Below are 26,500 nucleotides of genomic sequence, written 5' to 3' on the forward strand. Positions count from 1 at the left end.
GAGGATGGCAATTGGTCAATGATTCTCTCTGTCTTAGACAACACTAGCTGTTTTATGGCTGTGCTCTGCCCTTTCCATTTGGGGCCCCAGGATTGTAGGGCAAAGGCCAATAGGCAGTTTGTGGCTGTCAGCAGGAAGTAGTGAGCTCCTTTAGCTCCTGTAGATCCCACCCAAGCCCCTCAACAGCCATGGCTCCTCCTAACACACAGTGTCCGTTTGGTAGAGGGCAAGCCATGGGCTACCCCAGTCACTACAAGGCAGCTCTGAAGCCTTGCCTGTCTATTGCAGGAGGGAGGAGGAGGATTGAGGGCAGGGCAGCTGGGGTTGAGATCTGTGGCCTTCTGCCCAGTGACCTGGTATTGTGCATCTGCTGGATTGCTGGGGTAGAGATGAAGTCTTTCTTCCTCAGCCCAAACAAGTTAGGTCTTTGAAGATCTTACTCACTGCCTCGTAGGCTGCAACAGCCATATTTTCCAGATTAAAAATGCCTCCCTTTGGTAACTATGGTCCGTGTGTGTGCATGTGGCACGTTTGCACATGGGCGGGAGAGATCATTAAGGGAAGATTCACGCTCCTCAAGTAAAAAGAGACAAAATTATGGACATGAAATTAAGTACAGGGCTTTGGAAAGGGACTGTGAAATCAAGGAACAATCAGAGTTTACATTCAGGGTAAAATTGCCTCTGATGTTGATGGTAAGTGAGCATTTCTTGCTTCCAAGGCAGATGCAAAGCTGTGCAGGAACTGCTTGGTTGGAATGAAGGCATCTTCCACAGGGTGCTGAGTGCCTTATTCCTCTCTGCCCACAGTGCCTGGCACAGAGGACTAAAACAAGTAGCTACCATTTAGGTAAGGGCTTTGGTGGGCCATGTACTCCATGCCAGGCACTGTAACTACAATCATGGAAGGCTTTCCAGATGGGGAGGACAAGGACCAGAGGGGAAAAGTCTCTTGCCCAAGTTCACCCAGACTAGCAGAGGTTGAGCTGGGCTTTAAACTCAGGACTACATGAATACAAATCTATGGTCTTTCCAAAGCCATGCTATAAAGATACACAGCAAAATTTGTGGAGTGAGTAAATGATTCACTGAATGAGTTAGCACATGAATGAATGATAAATGAAGAAATGATGAAATGAGTTAGTGAAAGAATACATCATCAAACGAAGAAGAGTCTCCCCTCACCACCCATTGCCCTTCTCTTATTTCCTCCTCTCCCTCCCTCTGGCCTTCCTCTTCCCTCTCCTCTTTACTGCCTCTTGTCTTCTCCCTTATCCCTCCCTTGTCTTCTCTTACCTCTCCTTTCTTCCTTCTTCTCTTCCCTCTTGCATTTCTCTCTCCTCCCTTCCTTCCTTGTTCCTCTCATCTCCCTACTTTCCTTACCACTGTTTAGTATTTCTCCCTATGCACGTTCATCGCCATCCCACTTTTTTTTTGAGTCAAGGTGTCACTTTGTCACTCAGGCTGGAATGCAGTGGTGCGATCACAGCTCATTGTAGCCTCAACCTCCTGGGCTCAAGTGATCCTCCCACCTCAGCCTCCTGAGTAGCTGAGATGGCAGGCACATGCCACCACACCCGGTTAATTTTTGTATTTTTTTTTTGTAGAGACAGAGTCTCATTATGTTGTCCAGGCTGGTCTCAAACTCCTGGACTCAAACAATCCTCCCGCCTCGGCCTTCCAAAGTCCTGGGATTACAGGCCTGAGCCCCTGCACCCAGTTGCACTCCCTATTTCTTGCATTTTTTTTTCTCTTCCCCAGCTGTCTCATCTCCCTGGTCCTTCCCCCACCACCGCTGTGTGGTTCTGTCCTCACCCCTTACCAAAAGAAATTAAAAACAAAACAAAAACTACAAACAAGAAGAGAGGAAAATAATGAAATAACACAAGCGGGCACTGGACATTTACTGGTGTCCGGTGCTATACTAGACATTAGAAATTGGCAGAGGACAAGGCACGTGCAGTTCCTGCATCAGTGGACCTCATCGGGGAAGCCAGATACTGTGAGCCAAGAGGTGGGAAGGAACAAGGTGGCCTGAGAACTTTCAGGTGGCCCCCACCTGTCTAGGGGCCCTAGAAGGCTCTTAGCATTTGAGCTGAAACCTGAAAGGGTGAAGCAGCAGGCATCAGCTGGGGAAGGGGAGTGGAGATGGATGCCCAGCCTGAAGAAGACCCGGACCTAACTGGGAGAGCCTTCCTCTTTGGAGGAAGTCAAAGGAACCCTGCAAGGGTGGAATGGAAAAGGAAAGGGACATATGGAGGGGCAAAAAAGGTGAAAAGGGGACTGGGACCAGATACAGAAGGGCCTTTTGGGTCTGCTAACAACTGGAGGACTCTGTCCTAAAGGTAACGGGAAGCCATGGAGGGGTTTACCAGGGGGATGGCTTAGAGATGGTGCTGGCTGCCCAGAGGGCCAGTGGGGTGAGTGGCCTTCCTCTCTTTGACCTTCACTTCCTCATGTATAAATATCTAACTTACTCTGTGTGTGTGTGTGTATATGTGTGTGTGTGTGTGTGTGTGTGTGTAGTGGGGAGCTTGTTAACAGATGTGCATGCCTGGCCTGTGGACTGTGCAGTAAGTGTTGATAAAGGCACTCTTCCCTGACTTGATTTCCTTCTGCATCTCCTCCCAGGGGCCCACTCCTGCTTAAAAACACCATGCATGCAGGTGAGCTGTCCCCATGATTCCCACAGGGAGGGTGGCCCCAGATTGAGGGTGGGGGTAGTGGGAGGACTGAGGAGTTCATCCAGCAGTTAGATTGCTGTGTTGAGGCAGGTGTTTGACAGCTGCCCCATGGTCTCCTCCACATAGCCCGCTTCACCCAGAACAGGCAAACTGTTAAGGCTATAGGCAGCTTTGCCAGGGTTGCTCTGAGAACCTAATGCCATGTGTACTGGCAGAGTAGTTCTAGCAACTTACGAGTTTGTCTCTGGCTTGGAGCACCCCAATTCTGCAAGGCTCAGGGCTCCTTGTTGGTACACTTAGGTTACCCTGTCGCATGTGGCCAGCTGGAAGTGAGGTAACTCATAACGAGGCTCTTCCTTCCCTTTTTCTGCCTTAAAGTAGAAGAGATTCCTCATTTGTCTGTGTGTAAGCTTCCAATTGTGTAACTGGCACTGGGCTAGGAGCTGGGGTTGCCCCAGGGGCCAAGGTATACACAGTTTTTGTCATTGCAAAGTTCATCTCTAGCAAGAGCTAGACCACTAAATGAGTCACTGGAATGAAATGTGCTGAGTATTTTGCTAGAAGTAGGATTAAGCAAAGGATAATGAGAATTACCCCCATGCAATTTCACAAACCGAGGGGATTGAGTTTGTTCAGGATCATGAGCCAGGAGGGAGCAGGTTGTGGTCAAAGAACGGAACTGAGAGACTGCGGAGGCAAGTGGCGAGTGATGGGATGGAAAGGTGGGCTGGGCACAGTCACCAGGGCCTTGTAAGTCACAGCAAGGGGCTTTCATCCTAAGAATAGTGGGAGCCCTGGAAAAGCCTTAACAGGTGTGGTATGGCTGCATTTGTCTTTTCTCTCTCTCGAGACTGCTTCTGGGAGCGTGACAGTTGGCTGCTGGAGAGAAAGGGGCACTGGCACTGAGAGACCTCCAGACTGGACATGGCCCTGAGCCCAGGGGCTAACCTGGTCTTCCATGAAGACCCAAAGATGACACCAAGTCTCCCCTCCTGTGGGGCCCCAGGATTAGGGTCTGGTACCATCCCTCGGCCCCACCCAGACACGGCTCATGTGCCTATGCTGAATCTACTCCCAAGTCCTGGCTTGGCTCTCGTTCCAGATCTTAATCCTTCTCTGAGTCCTGTCTCAGGGGAGGCCTCGGGCCTGGTGCCTGAAAACACCCCCAGACCTGATGACAGCAGGGCTGTAACTCCAGCCTCCCTCCAGATCACCAGTTCTTGCTCTGGTGAAGCCCTGGACCTGGATTCCATGGATGTCTCAAGGCCTGAATCACAGGGGCACCTCTGTCCAGCCTCAAACCCCATTCTGAGTCCCAGCTCTACTGAGGCCCCTGGTCTGAGCTCCGGGAACCACCCTCAGTCAAATTCTGAAGATGCCTTCAAGTGCCTCTCAAGTAAGATTTTTGAGTTGGGTCAGAGAAACTCCAACCCTTCTAGGCATGAATTAAACCCATTTATAAGGCACCATTCCAGAGAAGGCCTGGTTCTGGGTCACTGCATCTCTAGGCCAAGCTCAGAAGCACTCCTTATTCCAGCCTCCAACTCTTCTCTCGACCTTGACTCCAATCCATTGCTCAACATGGGCTCAAGAAACACCTCCAAGCTGAACCTGAATGTAGCTCCAGATTCTCGTGGGACCCTAATCCCAGACACAAATGAGACCATCACTTTGGCTTCACATAACATCTCTGGGTCTGTTTCAAAAGGAGCCTTTAGTACCACCTGGAGCACAAGTTCCAAGGGAACCATGAATGTGGCTTCCACCGGCCACCCCAGATCTGATTTGAACATGACCATCACTCAAGCCTCATATGTGACCCTGATTCCTGGCTCTAGTGATGGTATCAGCCTCCATTCCAGCACCCATGGGCCCAACTCCACCATCTCTCCACCCTCATGCATGACTCTAATCCTGGGTTCCAATGAGACTCTGAGCCTGGACTCCAGCCTCGTGTTCAGTGACACCTCCACCTTGACACTGAGCAGTCAGCAGGATGATGCCGAGGACAACAGCATCCACACTGTACCCCTGGAGGAGAATCTGGAGAGCTGGAGTGAGATGGCCAGCATTAAGGTGGACCAGTTCCCGCTGGGACTCCCCACCTCCAACCCCGCAGGCAAGGATGCCATGATCTTGCAAGGCATCCCTGAGGGTAAGGCCAGGGCCGCAGCCCTAGAAAAAGCACTGTCCTGGGGGAATTCTGTCTTCAGACTCGTAGGGCAGGGAGAGGAGAAGGAAGGAAGGAAGGGGACAGCAGGCAGTTGATAACATATGATCTATTAATTCTATACTAGACATCTAATAATCGGCCTCTGCTAGCAGTGTGACTTGGGACAAGCTACTTAATCTCCCTGAGCTTCAACTTCCTTAACTGTAATATCAGTATACAGCCGGGCGCAGTGGCTCACGTCTGTAATCCCAGCACTTTGGGAGGCTGAGGCAGGTGAATCATCTGAGTTGGGAGTTTGAGAGCAGCCTGGCCAACATGGTGAAACCCCGTCTCTACTTAAAATACAAAGAATTAGCCGGGCATGGTGGCGCATGCCTGTAATCCCAGCTACTCGGGAGGCTGAGGCAGGAGAATTGTTTGAACCTGGGAGGCAGAGGTTGCAGTGAGCTGAGATCTCGCCATTGCACTCCAGCCTGGGCAATAAGAGCAAAACTCGTCTAAAAAAAAAAAAATCACTGTATAATAATACTTGGACTCTGTCCAAATTATAAGTCTATTGTATCAACAGACTATCCCTTCCATTCAAAATGTATGTCTCTTTCTTCCTTGATACATTTCAGACCTGGCTTCTCAGGTCTGAGCAAAGCCTTGGGGTCCTGTCTGGAACCTGTGCCTCCCTCCTGATATGTAGGATTTCTGTAAATTAATCCCCTGTCAGTTTCTGATGCTATAAATATCTTTTCTTAATCAATTTTTATTTGTCCATTCACCAATACTGTATTAAGATTTTTTAAAAAGGACCATGGTTTTGTAAGTAGGTGTTCATATCTAATGAGAATCCCTTTTTTTTTTTTTGAGAGGGAGTCTCATTCTGCAGCCCAGGCTGGAGTGCAATGGCTCGATCTAGGCTCACTGTAACCTCTGTCTTCTGAGTTCAAGTGATTCTCCTGCCTCAACCTCTTGAGTAGCGGGAATTAGAGGCACCCACCACTCTACCCAGCTAATTTTTATATTTTTAGCAGAGACAAGGTTTCGCCATGTTGGTCAGGCTGGTCTTGAACTCCTGACCTCAGGTTAGCTATTAGTAAATAACATTTTATTTTATTTTTTGAGACAAAAGTCTCACTCTGTTGCCCAGGCTGGAGTTCAATGGTGCGATCATAGCTCCCCTGCAGCTTCGAATTCCTGGACTCAGGAGACCTCCTGCCTCAGCCTCCCAAGTAGCTAGGAGTACAGGTGCACACCACACCACCACACCTGAGTAATTTTATTTTTTATGTTTTGTAGACATGGAGCCTTGCTATGTTGCCCAGGCTGGTCTTGAACTCCTGGCCTCAAGCTATCCTCCCAGCTCATCCTCCCAGAACTCTGGGACTACAGGCATATTCCACCACGCCCAGACTCTGCACATTTTGGAATGCATTTCTAGGGTTTCTTAGGTATTTTTTTTAGGGCCTCAAAAAAGTCTTGTTGGCATTTTTTAAAGAATGTTATCAACTTATTTACGGATTCATGTTTTCCTTTACATAGGATATATGCTTTACTAGGATTTAAAAAATTCTTCTTAGAAGTCTAGTGCACCCTGGGATGGGTTAATCGTAGATACTTTACAGTATTTTTTTTTTTTTTTTGGAGATGGAGTCTTGCTCCGTCACCCAGGCTGGAGTGCAATGGCGCAATCTCCACTCGCCACAACCTCCACCCCCTGGGTTCAAATGATTCTCCTGCCTCAACCTCCCGAGTAGCTGGGATTATAGGTACGTGCCATCATGCCCGGCTAATTTTTTGTATTTTTAGTAGAGATAGGGTTTCACCATGTTGGCCAGGATGGTCTCTAACTCCTGACCTCGTGATCTGCCCACCTTGGCCTCCCAAAGTGCTGGGATTGCAGGCATGAGCCACCGTGCCCAGCCTATAGTATCTTATTTTCTAATAAAATTTTTACTTGGTATTGATGATGCTGGTGATCTAGAGGAACTTTTTTTTTTTTTTGCAAGTTTTTCTTTTTTTGAAAAAAACTTTGTGAAAATATAACTGTAAATACAATTTGCTCTTTTAAAGTATGTAATTTAATGGCTTTTTATATACACAGAGTTGTGCAACCATCACCACAATCAATTTTAGAACATTTTCATCATCCCTAAAAGAAACCCTGCACCCCTTAGACATCATCCTCAACCCATGCCAGCTCTCAACCCAGCCCTGGGCAATCACTAGTCTACTTTTTGTCTCTATAGTTCACCTATTTTGGACATTTTATATAAATAGAATCATATAATATGTCATCCTTTGTGACTGGCTTCTTTCACTTAGCAGAAGGTATTCAAGGTTCATCCTTTTTGTAGCATGTATCAGTACTTCATTCCTTGTTATGGCTAAATAATATTCCATATATAGACACACCACATTTTGTTTATGTCAGTTGATTGCCATTTGGGTTGTTTCTATCTTTTGGCTATTTTATTTTGTATTTTTATTTTGTATTTTTTTGGGACAGGGTCTCACTCTGTCACCCAGGCTGGTGCGCAGTGGCATGATCTCGGCTCACTGCAACCTCCACCTCCCAGGCTGAAGCAATCCTCCCACCACAGCCTCCCAAGTGGCTAGGACCACAGGCATGCACCACCACACCTGGCTAACTTTTGTATATTTTGTAGAGGCAGGGTCTCACTGTGTTGCCCAGGCTGGTCTTGAACTCCTGGGATCAAGCAATCCTCTCTCCTTAGCTTCCCAAAGTGCTGGCATTACAGGCATGAGCCACCATGCCTGGCCAATTTACTAATATTTTTCTTCTATTCTGTTGATTGCCTTTTCATTTTCTTGATGGTGTCCTTTGAAACACAAAGGTTTTAAATTTTGACATTGCCCAATTTGTCTAATTTTTCTTTTATTGTTTGTGCTTTTGGTGTCATATTTAAAGAAACCATTGCCTAGTCCAAGATCATGAAGATTTATGCCCATGTTTTCTTCTAAGAGTATAATAATGTTAGCTTTTACCTTTAGGTCTTAGGTACAATTTGTGCTAATTTTTGTTTATGGTGTGAGGTGGGGGTTCAGCTTCATTATTTTGCATGTGGATGTTCAGTTATTATTGTCATATAATTCACAAGCCATATAATTCACCCATTTAAAATGTGTCAGCCAGGCGTGGTGACCCATGCCTGTAATCCCAGCACTTTGGGAGGCTGAGGCAGGTGGATCACTTGAGGTCAGGGGTTCAAAACCAGCCTGGTCAACATGGTGAAATGCTGTCTCTACTAAAAATACAAAAAATTAGCTGGGGCTGTGTGCAGTGACTCATGCCTGTAATCCCAATACTTTGGGAGGCTGAGGCGAGCAGATCACAAGGTCAGGAGTTTGAGACCAGCCTGACCAACATGGTGAAATCCCGTCTCTACTAAAAATACAAAAATTAGCTGGGTGTGGTGGCACGTGCCTATAATCCCAACTATTTGGGAATGGCTTGAAACTGGGAGGCTGCAGTGAGCCAAGATTACGCCACTGCAGCCTGAATGATGGAGTGAGACTTTGTCTCAATAAATAGATAAATTAATTAATTAATTAAATTAAAAATAAATAAAAAATAAAAATAAAATGTGTCATTTGCAGAGTGTAGTGACTCATGCCTATAATCCCAGCATTTTGGGAGGCTGAGGCAGGAGGATTGCTTGAGCCCAGGAGTTCAAGACCAGCCTGGGCAACATAGGAATACCCTGTCTCTACAAAAAACAAAAATAAATTAGCTAGACATGGTGGTGTGTGCCTGTGGTCCCAGCTACTCAGGAGACTGAGCTGGGAGGATTGCTTGAGCCCAGGTACTGGAGGCTACAATGAGCTGTGATTGTACCGCTGCCCTTCAGGTTGGGCGATAGAGTGAGACCTTGTCTTTTCAAAAAACAAAAACAAAAACAAAACCAAAGTGTGATTCAATGGTTTAGGTTATATTCCATTTTTTAGTGCCTCTGTTTTTGGTGCCATATCCAAGAAATTGTTGCGAAATCCAGTGTCATGAAGATTTTCCCCTGTGTTTTATAGTTTTAGCTCTTAAATTCTTTGAGTTAAATTATATATATATATATAAGGTAAGAGTCCAAATTTATTCTTATTTTTTATTTATTTTATTTATTTATTTTTTGAGACAGAGTCTTGTTCTGACACCCAGGCTGGAGTGCAATGGCATGGTCTCGACTCACTGCAACCTCCACCTCCAGGTTCAAGCAATTCTCCTGCCTCAATCTCCTGAGTAGCTGGGACTACTGGCAGCCGCCACCACACCTGGCTAATTTTTGTATTTTTAGTAGAGATGGGGTTTCACCATGTTGGCCAGGCTGGTCTCAAACTCTTGACCTCGTGATCTGCCCACCTTGGCCTCCCAAAGTGCTGGCATTACAGGCGTGAGCCACAGTGTCCAGCCCATTTATTTATTTGTTTGTTTATTTATTTATTTATTTAGATGGAGTCTTGCTGTCATCCAGGCTGGAGTGCAATGGTGCCATCTTGGCTCACTGCAACCTCTGCCTCCCAGGTTCAAGCCATTCTCCTGCCTCGGCTTCCCAAGTAGCTGGAACTACAGGCATGCATCATCATGCCTGGTTAATTTTTGTGTTTTTGTAGAGATGGGGTTTAGTAGAGACCATGTTGGTCAGACTGGTCTCCAACTCCTGACCTCGTGATCCACCCACCTCGGCCTCCCAAAGTGCTGGGATTACAGGTGTGAGCCACAGTGCCCGGCCTATTTATTTATTTATTTATTTATTTATTTATTTATTTATTTATTGAGACAGAGTCTTGCTTTGTCATCCAGGCTGGAGTGCAATGGCACGATCTCAGCTCACTGCAACCTCTGCCTCCCAGGTTCAAGCCATTCTAATGCCTCAGCCTCATGCAGCTGGGACTACAGGCATGCATCATCATGCCTGGCTAATTTTTGTAGTTCTGGTAGAGACGGAGTTTCACTATGTTGACCAGGCTGGTCTTGAACTCCTGACCTCAAGCGATCTGCCTGCCTTGGCTTTCCAGAGTGCTGGGATTACAGGCATGAGCCACCACACCCGTCCCAATGTATTTTTTTTTTTAATTGGAAAGTTTTTTGTTTTTCTTTTTTTCTGGCTGAGTGTGGTGGCTCACGCCTGTAATCCCAGCACTTTGGGAGGCTGTGGTGGGCAGATCACCTGAGGTCAGGAGTTCCAGATCAGCCTGGCCAACATGGCAAATCCCCATTTCTACTAAAAATACAAAATCTGCTGGTGTGATGGCACACTCCTGTAATCTCAGCTACTTGGGAAGCTGAGGCAGGAGAATCGCTTGAACCCTGGAGATGGAGGTTGCAGTGAGCTGAGATTGAGCCACTGCACTCCAACCATGGTGACAGAGCAAGACTCCATCTCAAAAAAGAAAAAAAAAAGTTTTTTTTTTCAGGTTGGGTGTGGTGGCTCACGCCTGTAATCCCAGCACTTTGGGAAGCTGAGGTGGGTGGATCGCCTGAGGTCAGGAGTTTGAGACCAGCCTGGCCAACATGGTGAAACCCCGTCTCTACTAAAAATACAAAAATTAGCTGATGTGGTGGCCAGGGCCTGTAATCCCAGCTACTCGGGAGGCTCCCGCTTGAACCTGGGAGGCAGAGGTTGCAGAAAGCCAAGATCATGCCACTGCATTCCAGCCTGGGTGACAGAGCAGGACTCTGACTCAAAGTAAATAAATAAATAAAATTAAATTAAAATTACAAAGTTTTTTTTCCAATTTTTAAATTGTGGTAAAATGTACATAACAAAATTTACCATCTAGGCCAGCACAATGACTCATGCCTGTAATATCAGTGCTTTGAGAAGCCAAGGCAGGAAGATCACTTGAAGTCAGCAGTTTGGGACCAGCTCAGGCGACATAGCAAGACCCTGTCTGTATAAAAAACAAAAAAATCCTTACCATCTTTTTTTTTTTTTTTAAGAGATGATCTCACTCTGTTGCCTGGGCTGGAGTACAGTGTCATGATCTTGCCTCACTGCAACCTCCACCTCTGGGGCTCAAGTAATCCTCCTGCCTTAGCCTCCCGAGCAGCTGGGACTACAAGCACGTGCCACCATACTTAGCTAATATTTTTGTATTTTTAGTAGAGACAGGGTTTCACCATGTTACCCAGGCTGGTCTTGAACTTCTGTGCTCAAGTGATCCACTGCCTCAGCCTCCCAAACTGCTGGGATTACAGGCATGAGCCACCATGTCCAGCCAAACCTTACCATCTCAAACATTTTAAAATTATTATTATTTTTTAGGGTCAGGGTCTCACTCTGTCACCCCAGCTGGAGTGCAGTGGAGTGATGATAGCTCACTGCAGTCTCAAACTCCTGGGATCAAGTGATTCTTTCACCTCAGCCTCCCAAGTAGCTACGACTGTAGGCACACACCACCACATCTAGCTAATTTTAATATTTTGTAGAGATGAGACCTTGCTATTTTGCCCAGGCTGGTCTTGAACTCCTGGCTCAAGTGATCCTCCTGCCTTGGGTTCCCCAAGTGCTGGGATTTCAGGCATGATCCACAACACCTGGCCCTATCTTAACCTTTTTTTTTTTTTTTTTTGAGGTGGAGTCTCACTCTGTTGCCCATGTTGGAGTGCAGTGGTATGATCCTAGCTCACTGCAACCTCTGCCTCCCATTTTCAAACAGTATTCCTGCCTCAGCCTCCTGAGTAGCTGGAACTACAAGTGTGTGCTACCATGCTTGGCTTATTTTGGTAGTTTTAGTAGAGATGGGGTTTTACCTTGTTGGCCAGGCTGGTCTTGAACTCCTGACCTCAGGTGATCCACCTGCCTAAGTCTCCCAAAGTGCTGGGATTACAGGTGTGAGCCACCATAACTGGCCAGCCATTTTTTTTTTTTTTTTTTTTTGAGACGGTGTCTCGCTCCGTCACCCAGGCTGGAGTGCAGTGGCCGGATCTCAGCTCACTGCAAGCTCCGCCTCCCGGGTTTACACCATTCTCCTGCCTCAGCCTCCCGAGTAGCTGGGACTACAGGTGCCCACCACCTTGCCCGGCTAGTTTTTTGTATTTTTTAGTAGAGACGGGGTTTCACCGGGTTAGCCAGGATGGTCTCGATCTCCTGACCTTGTGATCCGCCCGTCTCGGCCTCCCAAAGTGCTAGGATTACAGGCGTGAGCCACCGCGCCCGGCTGGCCAGCCATTTTTAAGTGAACAGTTTAATACAGTGGTATGAAATATATTCATAATGTGCAACTATTGGCACCATTTCTTCTCCATAACTATTTTCATCTTATGAACTTCAAACTCCATATGCATTAAACAATAGCTGCCCATTTTCCAGTCCCCCAGCCCCTAGGCACCACCATTTTACTGTTTCTATAATTTTCACTACTCTAGGTACCTCATATAACAACTTCATTCTTTTGCATGTGGATAGCCAGTTTTTCTGGCTCTATTTGTTGAAAAAACTGTCCTTTCCCCAGTGAATGTTCTTAGTATTCTTGTCAAAAATAGACTTACCATAAATGTGTTTATTTCTGGGTACTCTACTTTGTTTCATTGGTCTATATGTCTGTCCTTATGCCAGTACCATGCTGTTTTGATTATTATAGCTTTGTGGTATGTTTTGAAATCAGGAAGTATGAGTCCTTCAGCTTTGTTCTTCTTTCAAGATTGTTTTGGCTATCAGGGCCACTCTTCACTTTTTTAATAGGAGCATTTTGTCCATCAGCTCAGTTTAAAACAATGTATTTTCAAATTATAGTAGCCTTTTAAAAACTTTTTTGGGGTATAACATGGATCAGTAAAATATGTAAAGTGTGCTAGTCATCTCAAATGTATAGCTTAATGAAAATTTATGTAAGTATACACTGTGGTAGCTACCACTCAGATCAAGTCCCAGAAGCCCAGAAGCTTCACTTGTGTCCCTTTTCAATCAGTATCCCTTCTTCTGGGGCAAGATTTCTCAGCTTTGGCACTACTGATATTTTGTGTTGGGAAATTCTTTGTCGTGTGTGTGTGTGTCTATGTTGGTGGTGGGGATGGGGGTGCTGTTCTGTGCATTATGAGATGCACTCATCCCTGGAGTCTACTTAGTAGATGCTAGTAGCAACCTCCCATTGCCACTCTCAAGTTGTAAAAACCGAAATGGTTTCCAGACATTGCTGAATATTCCATGGGGGTGGGGGGGGACAACTGTTCTTGGTTGATAATCACTGCCCTGGAGGTGACAATTCCGATTTGTGTCACCATAGACTAGTTTTGCCTATTCTTGAACTTATTGCCAATAGAATACTACTGTATTTACTCTGTGTGTGTGTGTTTTTTTTTTTTTGAGACAGAAGTTCGCTTTTGTTGTCCAGGCTGGAGTGCAATGGTGCCATCTCGGCTCACTGCAACCTCTGCCTCCCAGGTTCAAGTGATTCTCCTGCCTCAGCCTCCTGAGTAGCTGGGATTACAGGCATGCACCACCACGCTCAGCTAGTTTTTTGTATTTTAATTTTGATTGATTTATTTATTTTTTGAGACGGAGTCTCACTCTGTTGCCCAGGCTGGAGTGCAATGGCACAATCTTGGCTCACTGCAACCTCCACCTTCGGGGTTCAAGCAATTCTCCTGCCTCAGCATCCTGAGTAACTGGGATTAGAGGTGTCTGCCACCACACCTGGCTAATTTTTGTTGTTGTTGTTGTTTTTTGTTTGTTTGTTTTTGTTTGTTTTTGAGATGGAGTTTCACTCTTGTTGCCCAGGCTAGAGTGCAATGGCATGATCTGGGCTCACTGCAACCTCTGCCTCTGGGTTCAAGCAATTCTCCTGCCTTAGCCTCCTGAGTAGCTGGAATTACAGGTGTTAGTCACCACATCTGGCTAATTTTGTATTTTTAGTAGAGACAAGATTTCTGCATGTTGGTCAGGCTGGTCTTGAACTCCCGACCTCAGGTGATCCACCTGCCTCAGCCTCCCAAAGTGCCAGGATTACAAGCATGAGCCACTATGCCCGGCCATATTTACTGTTTTGACTCTGGCTTCTTTAGCTCAACATTATGTCTGTTGGATTCATCCATATTGTGTATTTCAATAGTAGATTGTTTTTGTTATTCTGTAGTATTCCATTGTATGGATATACCACAGTTTGTTTATTTATTCTGCTGCTGACGGACATTAGAATTTTTCCTATTTTTTGGATGTTATTAATAAAGTGGCTGTGAACGTTGTTGACCATGACTTTTGGTGCAGAGATACACTTATTTATCTCAGAGTAGAATTTCTGGGTCATAGTGCAGGCATATTTATAGCTTTAAGAGATACTGCCAAACAGTTTTTCGAAGTGGTAATCTTAGACTTTTTGTGCTGCCATAACAAAATGCCTGAGACTGAGTAATTTATAAACAACAGGAATTTATTTTCTCACAGTTCTGGAGACTGAAAGTCCAAGATCAAGGCAGCAGCATTTGGTGTCTGGTGAGGGCCTGCTTGCTGTATCCCTACATGGTGGAAGGTGGAAGGACAAAAAGGGGCTGAACGCTGTATGAAGCCTCTTTTATAAAGGCCTTAATCCCATTCTAGACGGTGGAGCCCTCACAATTTGACCACCTCCTAAAGTCTCTGCCTCTTAATACTATTGCATTGGAGATTAAGTTCAACATGAATTTTGAAGGGGACATAAATATTCAAACCACAGCAATGACTGAATTAATTTACGCTTCCATAAACTATGTGAGTTTCAATTGTTCCACATTCTCACCAACATTTGGCATTATCAGTTAAAAAATTTGTCGTCAGGCCGGGTGCAGTGGCTCACGCCTGTAATCTCCGCACTTTGGGAGGCCGAGGCAGATGGATCACCTGAGGTCGGGAGTTCGAGACCAGCCTGACCAACGTGGAGAAATCCTGTCTCTACCAAAAATACAAAAAATTAGCCGGGCATGGTGGCACATGCCTGTAATCCCAGTTACTCAGGAAGATGAGGTAAGAGAATCACTTGAACCTGGGAGGTGGAGGTTGCGGTGAGCCAAGATTGTACCATTGCACTCCAGCCTGGGCAACAAAAGTGAAACTCCATCTCAAAAAAAAAGAAAAAAAAGAGAAAAATAAAAAATAAAAAAATAAATAGTTGTAGTCATTCTAGGGGGTTTCTGTCTAGTGATAGTTCATTGTGGTTTTAATTTGCATATCTTGATAACTACTGATGTTAAGCACTTTTTTACATGATTATTGGCAATTTGCATATCCTCTTTTGTGCGGTACCAGTTCAAATATTTTGCGCTTTTTTTTTTTTAAATTTCAGAAGGCAACAACATGTACATTTTGCTCATTTAAAAACATTGGGGTGTCTCTTTTTCTTATTGGTTTGTGGGAATTCTTTATGTAATATAGATATGAGTTCTTTGTTAGATACATGAATTTTGACTATTTTTTCTGAGTCTGTGGCTTGATGAAGCCTTTTATTTATCTTTAAATTAAATTAAATTAAATTAAAAATTTTTTAAAGAAATGAGGTCTTATTCTGTTGTCCAGGCTGGAGTGGAGTGGAATGGCACAATCATAGCTTACTGCAGACTCAAACTCCTGGGCTCAAGTGATCCTCCGGGCTCAAGTGATCCTCCTACCTCAGCCTCCCAAGCAGCTGGAATTACAGGCATGTGCCACACGCCTGGCTAATTTGTATTTTTAGTAGAGATGAGATTTCTCCGTGTTGATCAGGCTGGTTTCGAACTTCTGACCTCAGGTGATCTGCCCACCTCGGCTTCCCAAAGTGCTGGTAATACAAGCATGAACCACCACGTCTGGCCCTGTTCACTTTTATTAACTGTGCTTAGAACAGTACTGGTCATATAGTAGGTACTTAAAAATATTATTTATTTATTTATTTATTTATTTTGAGACAATGTTTCACTCTTGTCGCCCAGGCTGGAGTGCAGTGGAGCAATCTCAGCTCACTATAACCTCTGCCTCCTGGGTTCAAGTGATTCTCCTGCCTCAGCCTCTTGAGTAGCTGGGATTACAGGCACCTGCCACCATGCCCAGCTAATTTTTGTATTTTTAGTAGAGACGGAGTTTCACCACATTGGCTAGGCTGGTCTCGAACTCCTGACCTCAGGTGACCCACCTGCCTTGGCCTCCCAAAGTGCTGATATTACAGGTGTGAGCTGCCACCCTTGGCCTTAAAAATATTTTAAAAATGATTTTTAAAAACCAATCTAGGGCTGGGCATGGTGGCTCACACCTGTAATACGTAGCACTTTGAGAGGCTGAGGCAGGAATATTGCTTGAACCCAGGAGTTCACAACCAGCCTGGGCAACAAAATGAGACCCTCATCTCTACAAAAAAATTAACAATTGGCCAAATGTGGTGGCATGGGCCTGTAGCGCCAACTAGTTGGGAGGCTGAGGTAGGAGGATCACTTGAGCCCAGGAGGTCGAGACTGCAGTGAGCCATGATTGCACCACTGCATTCCAGCCTGAATGACAGGGCAAGACTCTGTCTGCAAACAAAACCAAACAAAACTTAGAGAAAAGTTGAGCTGGGTGTGGTGGCTCATGCCTGTAATCCCAGCACTTTGGGAGGCCAAGGTGGGCAGATCACTTGAAGCCAGCAGTTCAAGACCAGCCTGACCAACAAGGTGAAATCCTGTCTCTACTAAAAATACAAAAATTAACCAGGCAGGGTGGCACACACCTATAAACCCAGCTTCTCAGCAGGCAGATGTGGGAGAATTACCTGAACCCGGGAGGTGGAGGTTGAGGTGAGCCGAGATCGGCACCACTGCACTCCAGCCTGAGCAACAGAGTGAGACTCCATCTCAAAGGAAAAAAAAAGTTGAAAATGTACTATAAATTTTTTTCCTTGAATCATTTAAGAATCAGTTTCCAAATGATGCTGCATCACCCCAGAATTTCAGAGTGTACTTCTTACAAAAAAGGATAAAATATAACTATCACTATCAAGTAATTAATATTGATACACAGCTACCATGTAATCCTCAGGCCCTATTCAAAAGTCACCAATTTTCCCAGTAATGTTCTCTACAGCAAGAGGATCCAGTTCAGAACCACTCATTGTACTTTTTTTCTAGTCTGATCTGTCTCCTGCAGTCCTCAGCCTTTCTTTGACTTTCCTGTCCTTGATACATTTGAAGATGACAGGCAAGCTATTTTTGTAGGATGTGCCTCAGTTTCAATTTGTCTGATGCTTGCTCATGATTAGATTCAGGGCATGCATTTTTGGCAGGAATAGCACAGAAGTGATGCTGGGTTTTTCTCATTGCGTCCTGTCTGGTGCCTTATAATTTTGATTTGTTCATTACTGATGCTGTTTGCTTTCATCACTTGAGTAGGATGGTTGCTGCCAAGGTTTTCTATTGTGAAGTCAATATTTACCCCTTTGTAGTGAATATCATGTGGTCAGGTACTTTGAAACTATGTGAATATCCCATTCCCATCAAACTTTCAATTTATTTATTTATTTATTAGTATAATATGGACTCAATTAGTTTATTTAATGGGCTATAATCCATTTTCTTAGTTTATTTAATGGGCTATAATCCATTTTTTTCACAATTTATTGTGATACTCAAATTTTCCTCAATTCGATCAGTGGAATTCCCTTCAAGCAAACTTTTGTAGAGACCAGCCTGGCCAACACGGCAAGACCCCCGAGTTCTTTCTTTTTTTGAGACGAAATATTGCTCTGTTGCCCAGGCTGGAATGCAGTGGCACAATCTTGGCTCACTAAACCTCTGCCTTCTGGGTTCAAGCGATTCTCCTGCCTCAGCCTCCCTAGTAGCTGTGATTATAGGTGTGCACCACTATGCCCAGCTAATTTTTGTATTTTTAGTAGAGGTGGGGTTTCACCATGTTGGCCAGGCTGGTCTCAAACTCCTGACCTCAGATGATCCACCTGCTTCAGCCTCCCAAAGTGCTGGGATTACAGGCGTGAGCCACCGTGCTCGGCCCCCATCAGCTCAAAACAAATAAAACAAAAAAACAACGAAAAAAGCATGCTTTTGTATTCCTTTGATATTTGACATGTCTTTATCATTCAGGTGTCTCAGGTTCATCCTGAGCTTTCCCTGTTTGAGTCCTGGAATCAAACATTTCTCCAAGGAGCCTTGTTCCTTTTAGTGGAGAATGGTGTTTAGAAGCTAAGATCTTGGTGTTCACTACAATTGGGGTATCTGTACTTCTCCATCCTCTAGCATCCTCTGGTGGTCGAGAATCTGAAGTTCCAGGTTTTCATAGGCCCCAGTGACCTTGTCCTCAGAAGGAGAAAGATCCTCTCTCCTTTGGTGTTCCCCTCAACCCCCTTAAATAAAAGACTCTATTGGTCCTGCCCAGTCAAGTTTTCATCCCTGGACCAATCGCTGTGGCTGGTGGCATGGGACACTCTTAGGAGTGGAGCTTGGGTTCCAGGCCCACCCCTGTCTGAAGAGTGGGTGCTGGGTGTGTCTTGAGGAATCCAGCTTCACCTAGCTACATGGAATAGGGTGCACACAGGAAAGATGAGGCTCTTTCACCAAAAGAAAGTGAAGAGATGAGGGGCTGACAGAACGGCAGATGCCTCTCATAACAAGTAGGTGTTTAGCTGTGAATTATGATAACTGCTGAAAGAAGAGATTCGGACAATGCACGACAAGACCATATTGGCCCTTGCAGAGCCAGAGGGTGGGGGTGGCCTTTCTCAGGACTGGCAGGCAAGCCTAGGCCTGAAGGAGAGCCTTAGCGGTGCAAGGAGGTATGGCGAGCAGTGGCCCGGGTAGAGGGAACCACCATGCAAAGGCCCTGAGGGGAAATGTGCTCAATTCTGGAAGGAAGCTGGTGTGGCCAGAGCATAGTGAGGCGGGCAAGTGGTGGGAGATAGGGCTGCAGAGGAGGGCAGGGCACAACCGACCAGGCAGGGCATTGAAGGCCTCGGCAAGGATGCTGGCTTTGTGCTCAATGAAATGCAGTGTCACTGAAGGGTTTTAGGGAGGGGGTGACATGAGCTGATGTACACTTAAAAGCTCAGTGTAGGCCAGGCGTGGTGGCTCACACCTGTAATCCCAGCACTTTGGGAGGCCGAGACGAGTGGATCACTGGAGGTCAGGAGTTCGAGACTAGCCTGGCCAACATGGTGAAACCCTGTCTCTACTAAAAATACAAAAAATAGCTGGGTGTGGTAGTGGGTGCCTGTAATCCCAGCTACTTGGGAGGCTGAGGCAGGAGAATCACTTGAACCCAGAAGGTGGAGGTTGCAGTGAGCCAAGATAGTGAGCGCCATTGCACTCTAGCCTGGGCAGCAAGAGCGAGACTCCGTCTCAAAAAAAAAAAAAAAAAGAAAAAGAAAAAGAAAGAAAGAAAAAGGAAAAAAAAAAAAAGCTCAGTGTGGCTACTGGGGTGCTGGGGTGGGGTAGGGATTGGAGGGGGCTAGAGGGGGAGGAGAGAGATGGCATGATGGCATCCTAGGTACATCACAGCTTTATCCATCTTCTCATTGAAATTGTGCCCTGCAGGAGCCTTTGATGAAGTGACCTCATGCCTGGTGAAGGTGCCAGAGAAGACAGAAGGTGGCAAAAACATGGCTCTGGTATGCCTCCTGCCCAACCCCTAGCTGACTGTCCTGGAGTACTTCCGTGCTGCCTACCCCCTCTCCCCTTCCCCCACCCAGCCCAGCAGCCTCAGCATTCCCCGTGCCTCTGCCCGGCTCTCCTTTTCTCCATAACGTTCATTGCTGTCTGATGTGCCATATGCTTTGTTTATTCATCTTCTTTCTTGTTCATCTGCCCCACAAGGACATATCCTCCATTACTCGGGCATTTTGTCTGTTATTCACAGCTATAACTTCAGCATCTAGAACAGTGCCTGGCACATAATAGATGCTCAATAAAATATTTTTAAACAATTGAATGAATTGTGGGAGGGGCTCTGAAAGGGGCAGAAAGTCTAGAAGTGGCCTTTTTTCAGGACAGTCAGGCCCAACCCAGGTCTGGGCCATGCAGCAGGCCTAGGAGGCCCAAGAAGACCAGTCCAGCAGGTGAGGCACACTTGCATTTGCAGGACTTGGCAAGGGCCAGTGGGGAAGACCAGACAAGCTGGTGGACGTGAGTGCGACACAGGGAGTGTGGACAAGGGTGCTTGGTGGACAGAATGTAGAGGAGGTGGGGTATCCATCCAGGCCCAGACATGCAGGAGGCAGGCCCTGCCTCCAGGCTGCTTCAGGGCCAAGCTTCAGTCCCTGGGGCAGTGCAGGGTGGGGATGAGGAGAGGTGACTGGACTAAGAGGAAGCCCTGCATTTGGGGAGCATTTATCCTCATCCCATGGTGTCCTTCTAGTTGTCCACTGTGTTCCTGCCACGCTGGCCTTTTTCTGTTTCTCACACACGCCAAACTCATTCCTGCCCCAGGGCCTTTGCACGTGTTTCTGCCAGGAAAGTTCTATAAAATGAGCACAACAAAGCTGAAGTGAGGCCCATGCCAGGTGATATGTACAGCAGCTACCATGGCGCCTACAAAAAGAAGACTTTTTATTGCTGTCACAGGGGCCAAGGGAAAACGTCCCCTTCATCCTCTGAAGATTTGCTGAAAAAAAAATCAACTAACGAAGGCAGATTAATTGGAGAAAATGTACATGCATTTATTAATGAGTACACGGAGAGAAGCACAGAGTGATTACCTGCTCCCAGTGAGGGCTCAGAAGCTTATATACCATTTTGAGGTTACAGAAAAATGGGGGCTTGGATCCTGGCAAAACAGGTTATAGGAGGCAGGAGAAGAGAATTTTTTTTTTTTTTTTTTTTTTTGAGGCAGGGTCTCACTCTGTCACTCGGGCTGGAGTGTAGTGATGCGATCTTGGCTTGCTGCAGCCTCAACTTCCCAGGCTTAAGCGATCCTCCCATCTCAGCCTCCTGAGTAGCTGGGATTATAGGCATGAGCCACTGTGCCTGGCCCTGGACTATTTTTTTTTTTTTTTTATTATGTTTTGCCTAGAGGTGAGGTCTTATTATATTGCTCAGGCTGGTCTTGAACTCCTGAGCTCAAGCCATCCTCCTGCCTCAGCCTTCCAAAGTGCTGTAATTATAGCTGTGAGCCACCACACCCAGCAAGAGAAGAGGAATTCTGTTGAGGAGCAATAAGGGATTAGTAGCAAGAATTAATGGATCAGGAACAGAGATTATTTTGTGAAAGGGTCTGTTCAGATGTGGTTACATTCTTGGTCTTACAGGGAAGGGAAGGAACAACAGTTGATCTCCTTGGTAGATCTGGATCTTAGGCAGATCAAGGAACTTCAACTTCATCTCATACTTTGGGAGACATCAGAGAGACCTGGAAGCTTATTCAATTCAGCATGTCCAAACACCATATTGTGGGGTATGGGTTTCTGAGCCTCAATATTGTCATTCAACACATTTCATTGAGCCTCTACTATGTGCTAGGCACTGTTTTAGGCACTAGGGATACAACAGTGATGTGATCTGACATTCTAGTTTGGGGAGACAGACAGGACTTCCCCCTAGTTCTCTGCATAGCTAGTTCTTTCTTGTCATTTAGGACTCAGCCCAGGTGTTAACTCCTCTGAGTGGTCTTCTCTGACCATTTGGATTAAATTAGCCATCGCTCTATCATCACTCTTACAGTTTAAGTTACCTATTGCTGTTTAACAAACCACCCCAGAATTTAGTGGTTTAAAAGTTCACTCTGGGATAGGGATGGTGGCTCACACCAGTAATCCCAGTACTTTGGGAGGCTGAGGTGGGAGGATCACTTGAGGCTGGAAGTTTGAGACCAACCTGGGCAACATTGTGAGACCCAGTGTCTACGATTTTTTTTTTTTTTTTTAAGTTGGAGTTTTCGCTCTTGTTGCCCAGGCTGGAGTGCAATGGTATGATCTCGGCTCACTGCAACTTCTGCCTCCCGGGTTCAAGCAATTCTCCTGTCTTAGCCTCCCAAGTAGCTGGGATTACAGGCACATGCCCCCATGCCTGGCTAATTTTTGTATTTTTAGTAGAGACGGGGTTTCATCATATTGGTCGGGCTGGTCTTGAACTCCTGACCTCAGGTGATCTGCCCACTTCAGCCTCCCAAATTGCTGCGATTACAGACGTGAGCCACTATGCCCAGCTACAAAAATTTACAAAGTAAAAAAAAAAAAAAAAAAAAAAAAAAAAAAATTAGCTGGGCATGGTGGCCCAGTAGTCCTACGTAGTCCATGTAGTCCTAGCTACTCAGAAGGCTAAGACCAAAAAATTGCTTGGGCCCAGGAATTTGAAATTGTAGTGGGCTGTGACTGCATCACTGCATCTCAGCCTGGGTGCTGGGGGCATTAGAATTGGAGAGGCCCGATTTCTCATGATTCTGAAGTTTGACTAGGCTTAGCTAGGTGGTGGTTCTGCTCCACAGTGTAGACTGATATTACTCAGTGGGACTGGAACATTCAAGATGACCCCCTCATTTTCCAGGGCCTCTCTTCACATGGTCTGTAATCATTCTGTCTTCTAGCTTGGGCTTCCTTGCAGCACAGTGGCTGGGTTCCAGAGGGAAAAAGTGGAAGCTTCCAGTTTCCTTAAGGACTAGTCCAGGAACTGGCCCAGCGTCACTTCCACATTACTCTACTGGTCAAAGCAAGTTATAAAATGAGCCAAGATTCAAGAGGAATCTGTGTTTTGGATAGGAGGAGCAGAAAAGAACTTGCAGCCATTTTCAATGTGCTACACTCCCCATCAAATTAACCTGTCTTTTCTTCTTTACTATATGAAGTTAGTTTTCTTATTTCATGGTCATTGTTTATTTTCCTTCTTCTCCCTTAAGATGATGAGAACGGAGAGATTAGTTGGATATTAGTTAATGTGTTCTCTCTCTCAGGTAGCAGAATGCCTCAATCTGACTTGTATGTACTGGAAGACCCATATGAAGCGTTACTAATGGTGCAATTTCAGGTTGAGGGATTGGGGCCCTTTCTGTCCCCTCCTTAGTTGACTGGAGAAGGGGGAGTACTTTGCAGTCCCTCATATCTGGTCCTCTTCCAAATGCTGGCATTCAGGATTAACTCCTCCAATCCCTCAATATTCTCCAATCTTTACCCCGCCCCAAGTTCCCCTTGTGGGAACCTCTCATTTCTCTTGTGCCAATTCTGGCTTGCCTGCAGGTGTCGGGTGGTTAACAGTGCTGTATGGGCAACCCCTGAGGACTGGGCTTGGTGGGGCTCTCACTCCGAGGTTTTGCCCTCTGCTGTCCCCTAGGTTGAGAATGTCACCACCCTTCAGAAGAGCCAGGATCTGTTGGAGGCAGAAAGAGAAAAGAAGACCATGATAAAGAAGATGATGGTGGGGGAGCCACGGGCGGGTCTGCGGCATTGGGGTGGGAGGCGGCAGAATTCCTGAGTCCACCCACTGATGAGACTGCAGGGGTGGGAGGCTGAGGTGGGAAAAGGACAGGATGAGGAGGCAGGACACCGGGAATTGAGTCTCAGCTCCACTTCGAACTGCCTCCCACCTACACGGAGGGAGCTCAGGCAAGTTCTGAGCCTCACTCTTCTCATCTCACAGATGGGTGTGATAATACCTGTGCCATTGGCTTGTTGGGAGGACACAACCCAATGCTTAGTCTACAGTAAAGCCTTGCACACCCAGAAGCAGTTCTTATTACTTAATACATTCTTTTCCCAGCCATTCCTTCTGGTAGGCAACTTTAGACAGTTTCCTCACCATTTGGATAAATACAGCCACTCCACCAGAATGGATTGGGCAGGAATAACCACTGAAGCTGTGTACTTCACAGAGACAACCAAAAAAGTCCTTGCTTTTTAAAGTTAAATGAAGGTTAAATACCTTCATTTAACTAACATTAATTGAGCATCTGCTGTGTGTAGGTGCTAGATCAAAATGAGAAGCAATTAGAAGGACATCCTTTATTTTGAGACAGGGTCATGCTCTGTTGCCCAGGCTGGAGTGCAGTGGCGCCATCATGGCTTACTGCAGCATCAACCTCCTGGGCTTACGGGATCCTCCCGCCTTAGCCTCTGGAGATTTGGGACCACAGGTGTGTGCCACCATATCCAACTAATTTTTTATCTTAAAGAAATGGACATTTGGCCAAGTGTGGTGGCTCATGTCTGTCATCCCAGCACTTTGGGAGGCTGAGGCAGGCAGATCCCTTGAGGTCAGGAGTTCGAGACCAGTCTGACCAAAATGGTGAAACCCCATCTCTACTAAAAATACAAAAAAAGCTTAGCTGGGGATGGTGGCATGTGTCTGTGGTCCCAGCTACTCAGAAGGCTGAGGTGGGAGAATTGCTTGAGCTAGGGAGGCAGAGGTTGCAGTGAGCTGAGACTGTGCCACTGCACTCCAACCTGGGCAACAAAGCAAGACTTCGTCTCAAAAAAAAAAAAAAAAAAAGAGAGAGAGTTTGAGATGAAACTGGCCAACATCATAAGACCCCATCTCTAAAAAGACAAAGCAAAAAAAATTTAAAGGAATGCAACTGGGCAGTTTTCAAGGGCCACACATGGTGGTTTTTGCTTTGGGCCAGTTCCATGGTTTGAATATGCCTCCTGGAGGCCAGGCATGGTGGCTAATGTCTTTAATTCCAGCATTTTGGGAGGCCAAGGCAGGAGGATGGCTTGAGCTCAGGAGTTTGAGACCAGCCTGGGCAACACAGCAAGACTCTGTCTCTACAAAAAATAAAAATAGTTAGCCAAGTGTGGTGGCATGAGCTTATAGTCCCAGTTACTTGGGCAGCTGAGGCGGGAGGAGCACTTGAGGGGCTGCTGTGACCTGCTCCTTGTGAGGGGGGCAGCCTTGGCCCTGGCGGCCTGCAGTAGCCCTGTCCTCATCAGCCCTTCTGTGGCCCCCTGTCCAGAGGCAGATCCAGGAGGAGCCACTGGATTCTCTCTCAAGCTCCGTCCGCAAGCAGGCCATGGAGATCCTGACCCAGCTGAGGTGTCCATGGCCCTCTCCCTGTCCCCACAACCCCTCTCTTCTCTTCCTCCACTTCTGCCTCCCTCCGTCTCTCCACTGTACCCTCCGCCAACCCACCTCCACCTTGCCCAGTCCCTGCTTCTCAGCTCAGCCCCCGTCTTTAGCTGTAGGGCCCCTTTCTCATTCCCTTTGTTTTCTGCCTCTTCTCCAGCCACACCCAGCCCACCCTGGGCGTGCGGGAGAGGTCGGAGCTGGTGAACATGTGTGTGCAGAGTGTGTTCTCCCTGCCCTCCGTGCAGGCCATGCAGGAGAAGGATGAGGCCAAGGCTGAGACCATCCAGGTGAGACAGGCCTTCCCAGCAGGGCCTCAGGGCTGGCCCAAGTTCTGGGAGGAGATCTGGAGCTGCATCCTCCAGCTCATTGGTCTGTGGCCTTGGGCAATTCAACTCACTTCTGTTGGTCTGAGTAGGTACTTGATAAATGGTGAATAGATGAATCATTCAAATAAAGACACCCGGCTGGGCGCGGTGGCTCACGCCTGTAATCCCAGCACTTTGGGAGGCTGAAGTGGGTGGATCACGAGGTCAGGAGATGCAGACCATCCTGGCTAACACGGTGAATCCCTGTCTCTATTAAAAAAAAAAAAAAAAAAAAAAAGCCGGGCATGGTGGCGGGCGCCTGTAGGCCCAGCTACTCAGGAGGCTGAGGCAGGAGAATGGCTGGAACCCAGGAGGCAGAGCCTGCAGTGAGCAGAGATCGTGCCACTGCACTCCAGCCTGGATGACAGAGTGAGACTCCATCTCAAAACAAAATAAAACAAAACAACACCCATCCTGTCCACTTCTGGGCCCTGCCCTATGGGAGGGATGTGGGCAGATGATGGCATGGCCAAGGGAAGCGGCCAGGATTGGGAGGGGCAGGGCTGAGGCCTAGGCTATAACGAAGACAGACTGGGGGAACTGGGGCTGAGGCCTGGAGAAACAGAACCTCAGGAGGCTCACGCGAGCATCTTCAAACCTCTCCAGGCGTTCCTGGGAGGAGGAGTGGAGGTGACCCTCAGGGTAGGATGAGGGGTAGAGAGGGTCAGTGGGGAAGGTTAAGGCAAAGGGTTTCAGCCCAGGTTGCAGCACATTCATTCATCACTTCATTTAGCAAATAGTAACTCAGTACCTACTCCATGCTGAACTCAGCACAGGAACCTTACAGCCGAGGTGAGCGTGGGGGAGATGGATGGTATCAAATAAATAAATACGAATAAATGCAAAATTACACCAATCATAAATCCTGCAAGCCGGAAGTACTTGGTGCTATAAAGAGCCTGTAATGGTGGGGTGGGCGGTGGGGGAGGGGAAGGCCTAGATAGGGGTCAGGGGTTGTGATTGTGAAGCTGCGAGGTTAATAAAGAACTAATTAGCTGCAGAGGGTGGCAGAAGGAAGAGCATTTCAGGCAGAGAATGACAAAGTGGCAGTGTGACTGGAACCCAGAGGGTTAGGCGAGAGTTCTGGGAAGTGAGGCTGGAGAACCAGGGTCCCGGAGGTCCCCTTGTAGAAGACTGGGGTGGAGCGGGTGAATGAAAAAAGCAGGCAGCCCTTTTGTAGTACCAGATTTAGCCAGCAGAGGACAGTGCTGCATAGTAATCTGCAGAGATGGGCGGGGAGGAGGAGGTAGGTAGGTGGTGAGCCAGGCTTTCTTGGTGGTTATGGTATATCCCCAAGGACCACTGGCTTCACAGTGTGTGCAGACTCAGGAAGTTGGACAATAACAACCTAGGAGGCACAC

The 26,500-nt window shown here is 46.7% G+C and overlaps 1 protein-coding gene across 15 annotated transcripts in view; it reads left to right on the plus strand.

Annotated features, from left to right (window-relative positions):
* Positions 1-26,500, plus strand: part of MROH7 (maestro heat like repeat family member 7) — a 73,126-nt gene that overhangs the window by 9,073 nt on the left and 37,553 nt on the right. For 10 of the 15 annotated variants that reach the window (XR_004185402.1, XR_004185401.1, XM_031669154.1 and 7 more), the window contains 6 exons: positions 2,631-2,665; positions 3,534-4,838; positions 19,321-19,394; positions 23,044-23,127; positions 24,662-24,741; positions 24,932-25,061. Coding sequence is in view for 13 of the 15 variants with exons in the window: in XM_031669154.1 (XP_031525014.1) it covers positions 3,608-4,838; positions 19,321-19,394; positions 23,044-23,127; positions 24,662-24,741; positions 24,932-25,061 (1,599 nt within the window). In the remaining 2 variants the exon portion in view is untranslated. Of the gene's footprint in view, positions 1-1,699; positions 2,666-3,533; positions 4,839-19,320; positions 19,395-23,043; positions 23,128-24,661; positions 24,742-24,931; positions 25,062-26,500 lie in introns of those variants that run through there. The other 5 variants (XM_031669159.1, XM_031669161.1, XM_031669138.1 and 2 more) reach the window with 4 other exon arrangements.

Source organism: Papio anubis, chromosome 1 (genome assembly GCF_008728515.1).
Source record: "Papio anubis isolate 15944 chromosome 1, Panubis1.0, whole genome shotgun sequence".
NCBI lineage: Eukaryota > Metazoa > Chordata > Mammalia > Primates > Cercopithecidae > Papio > Papio anubis.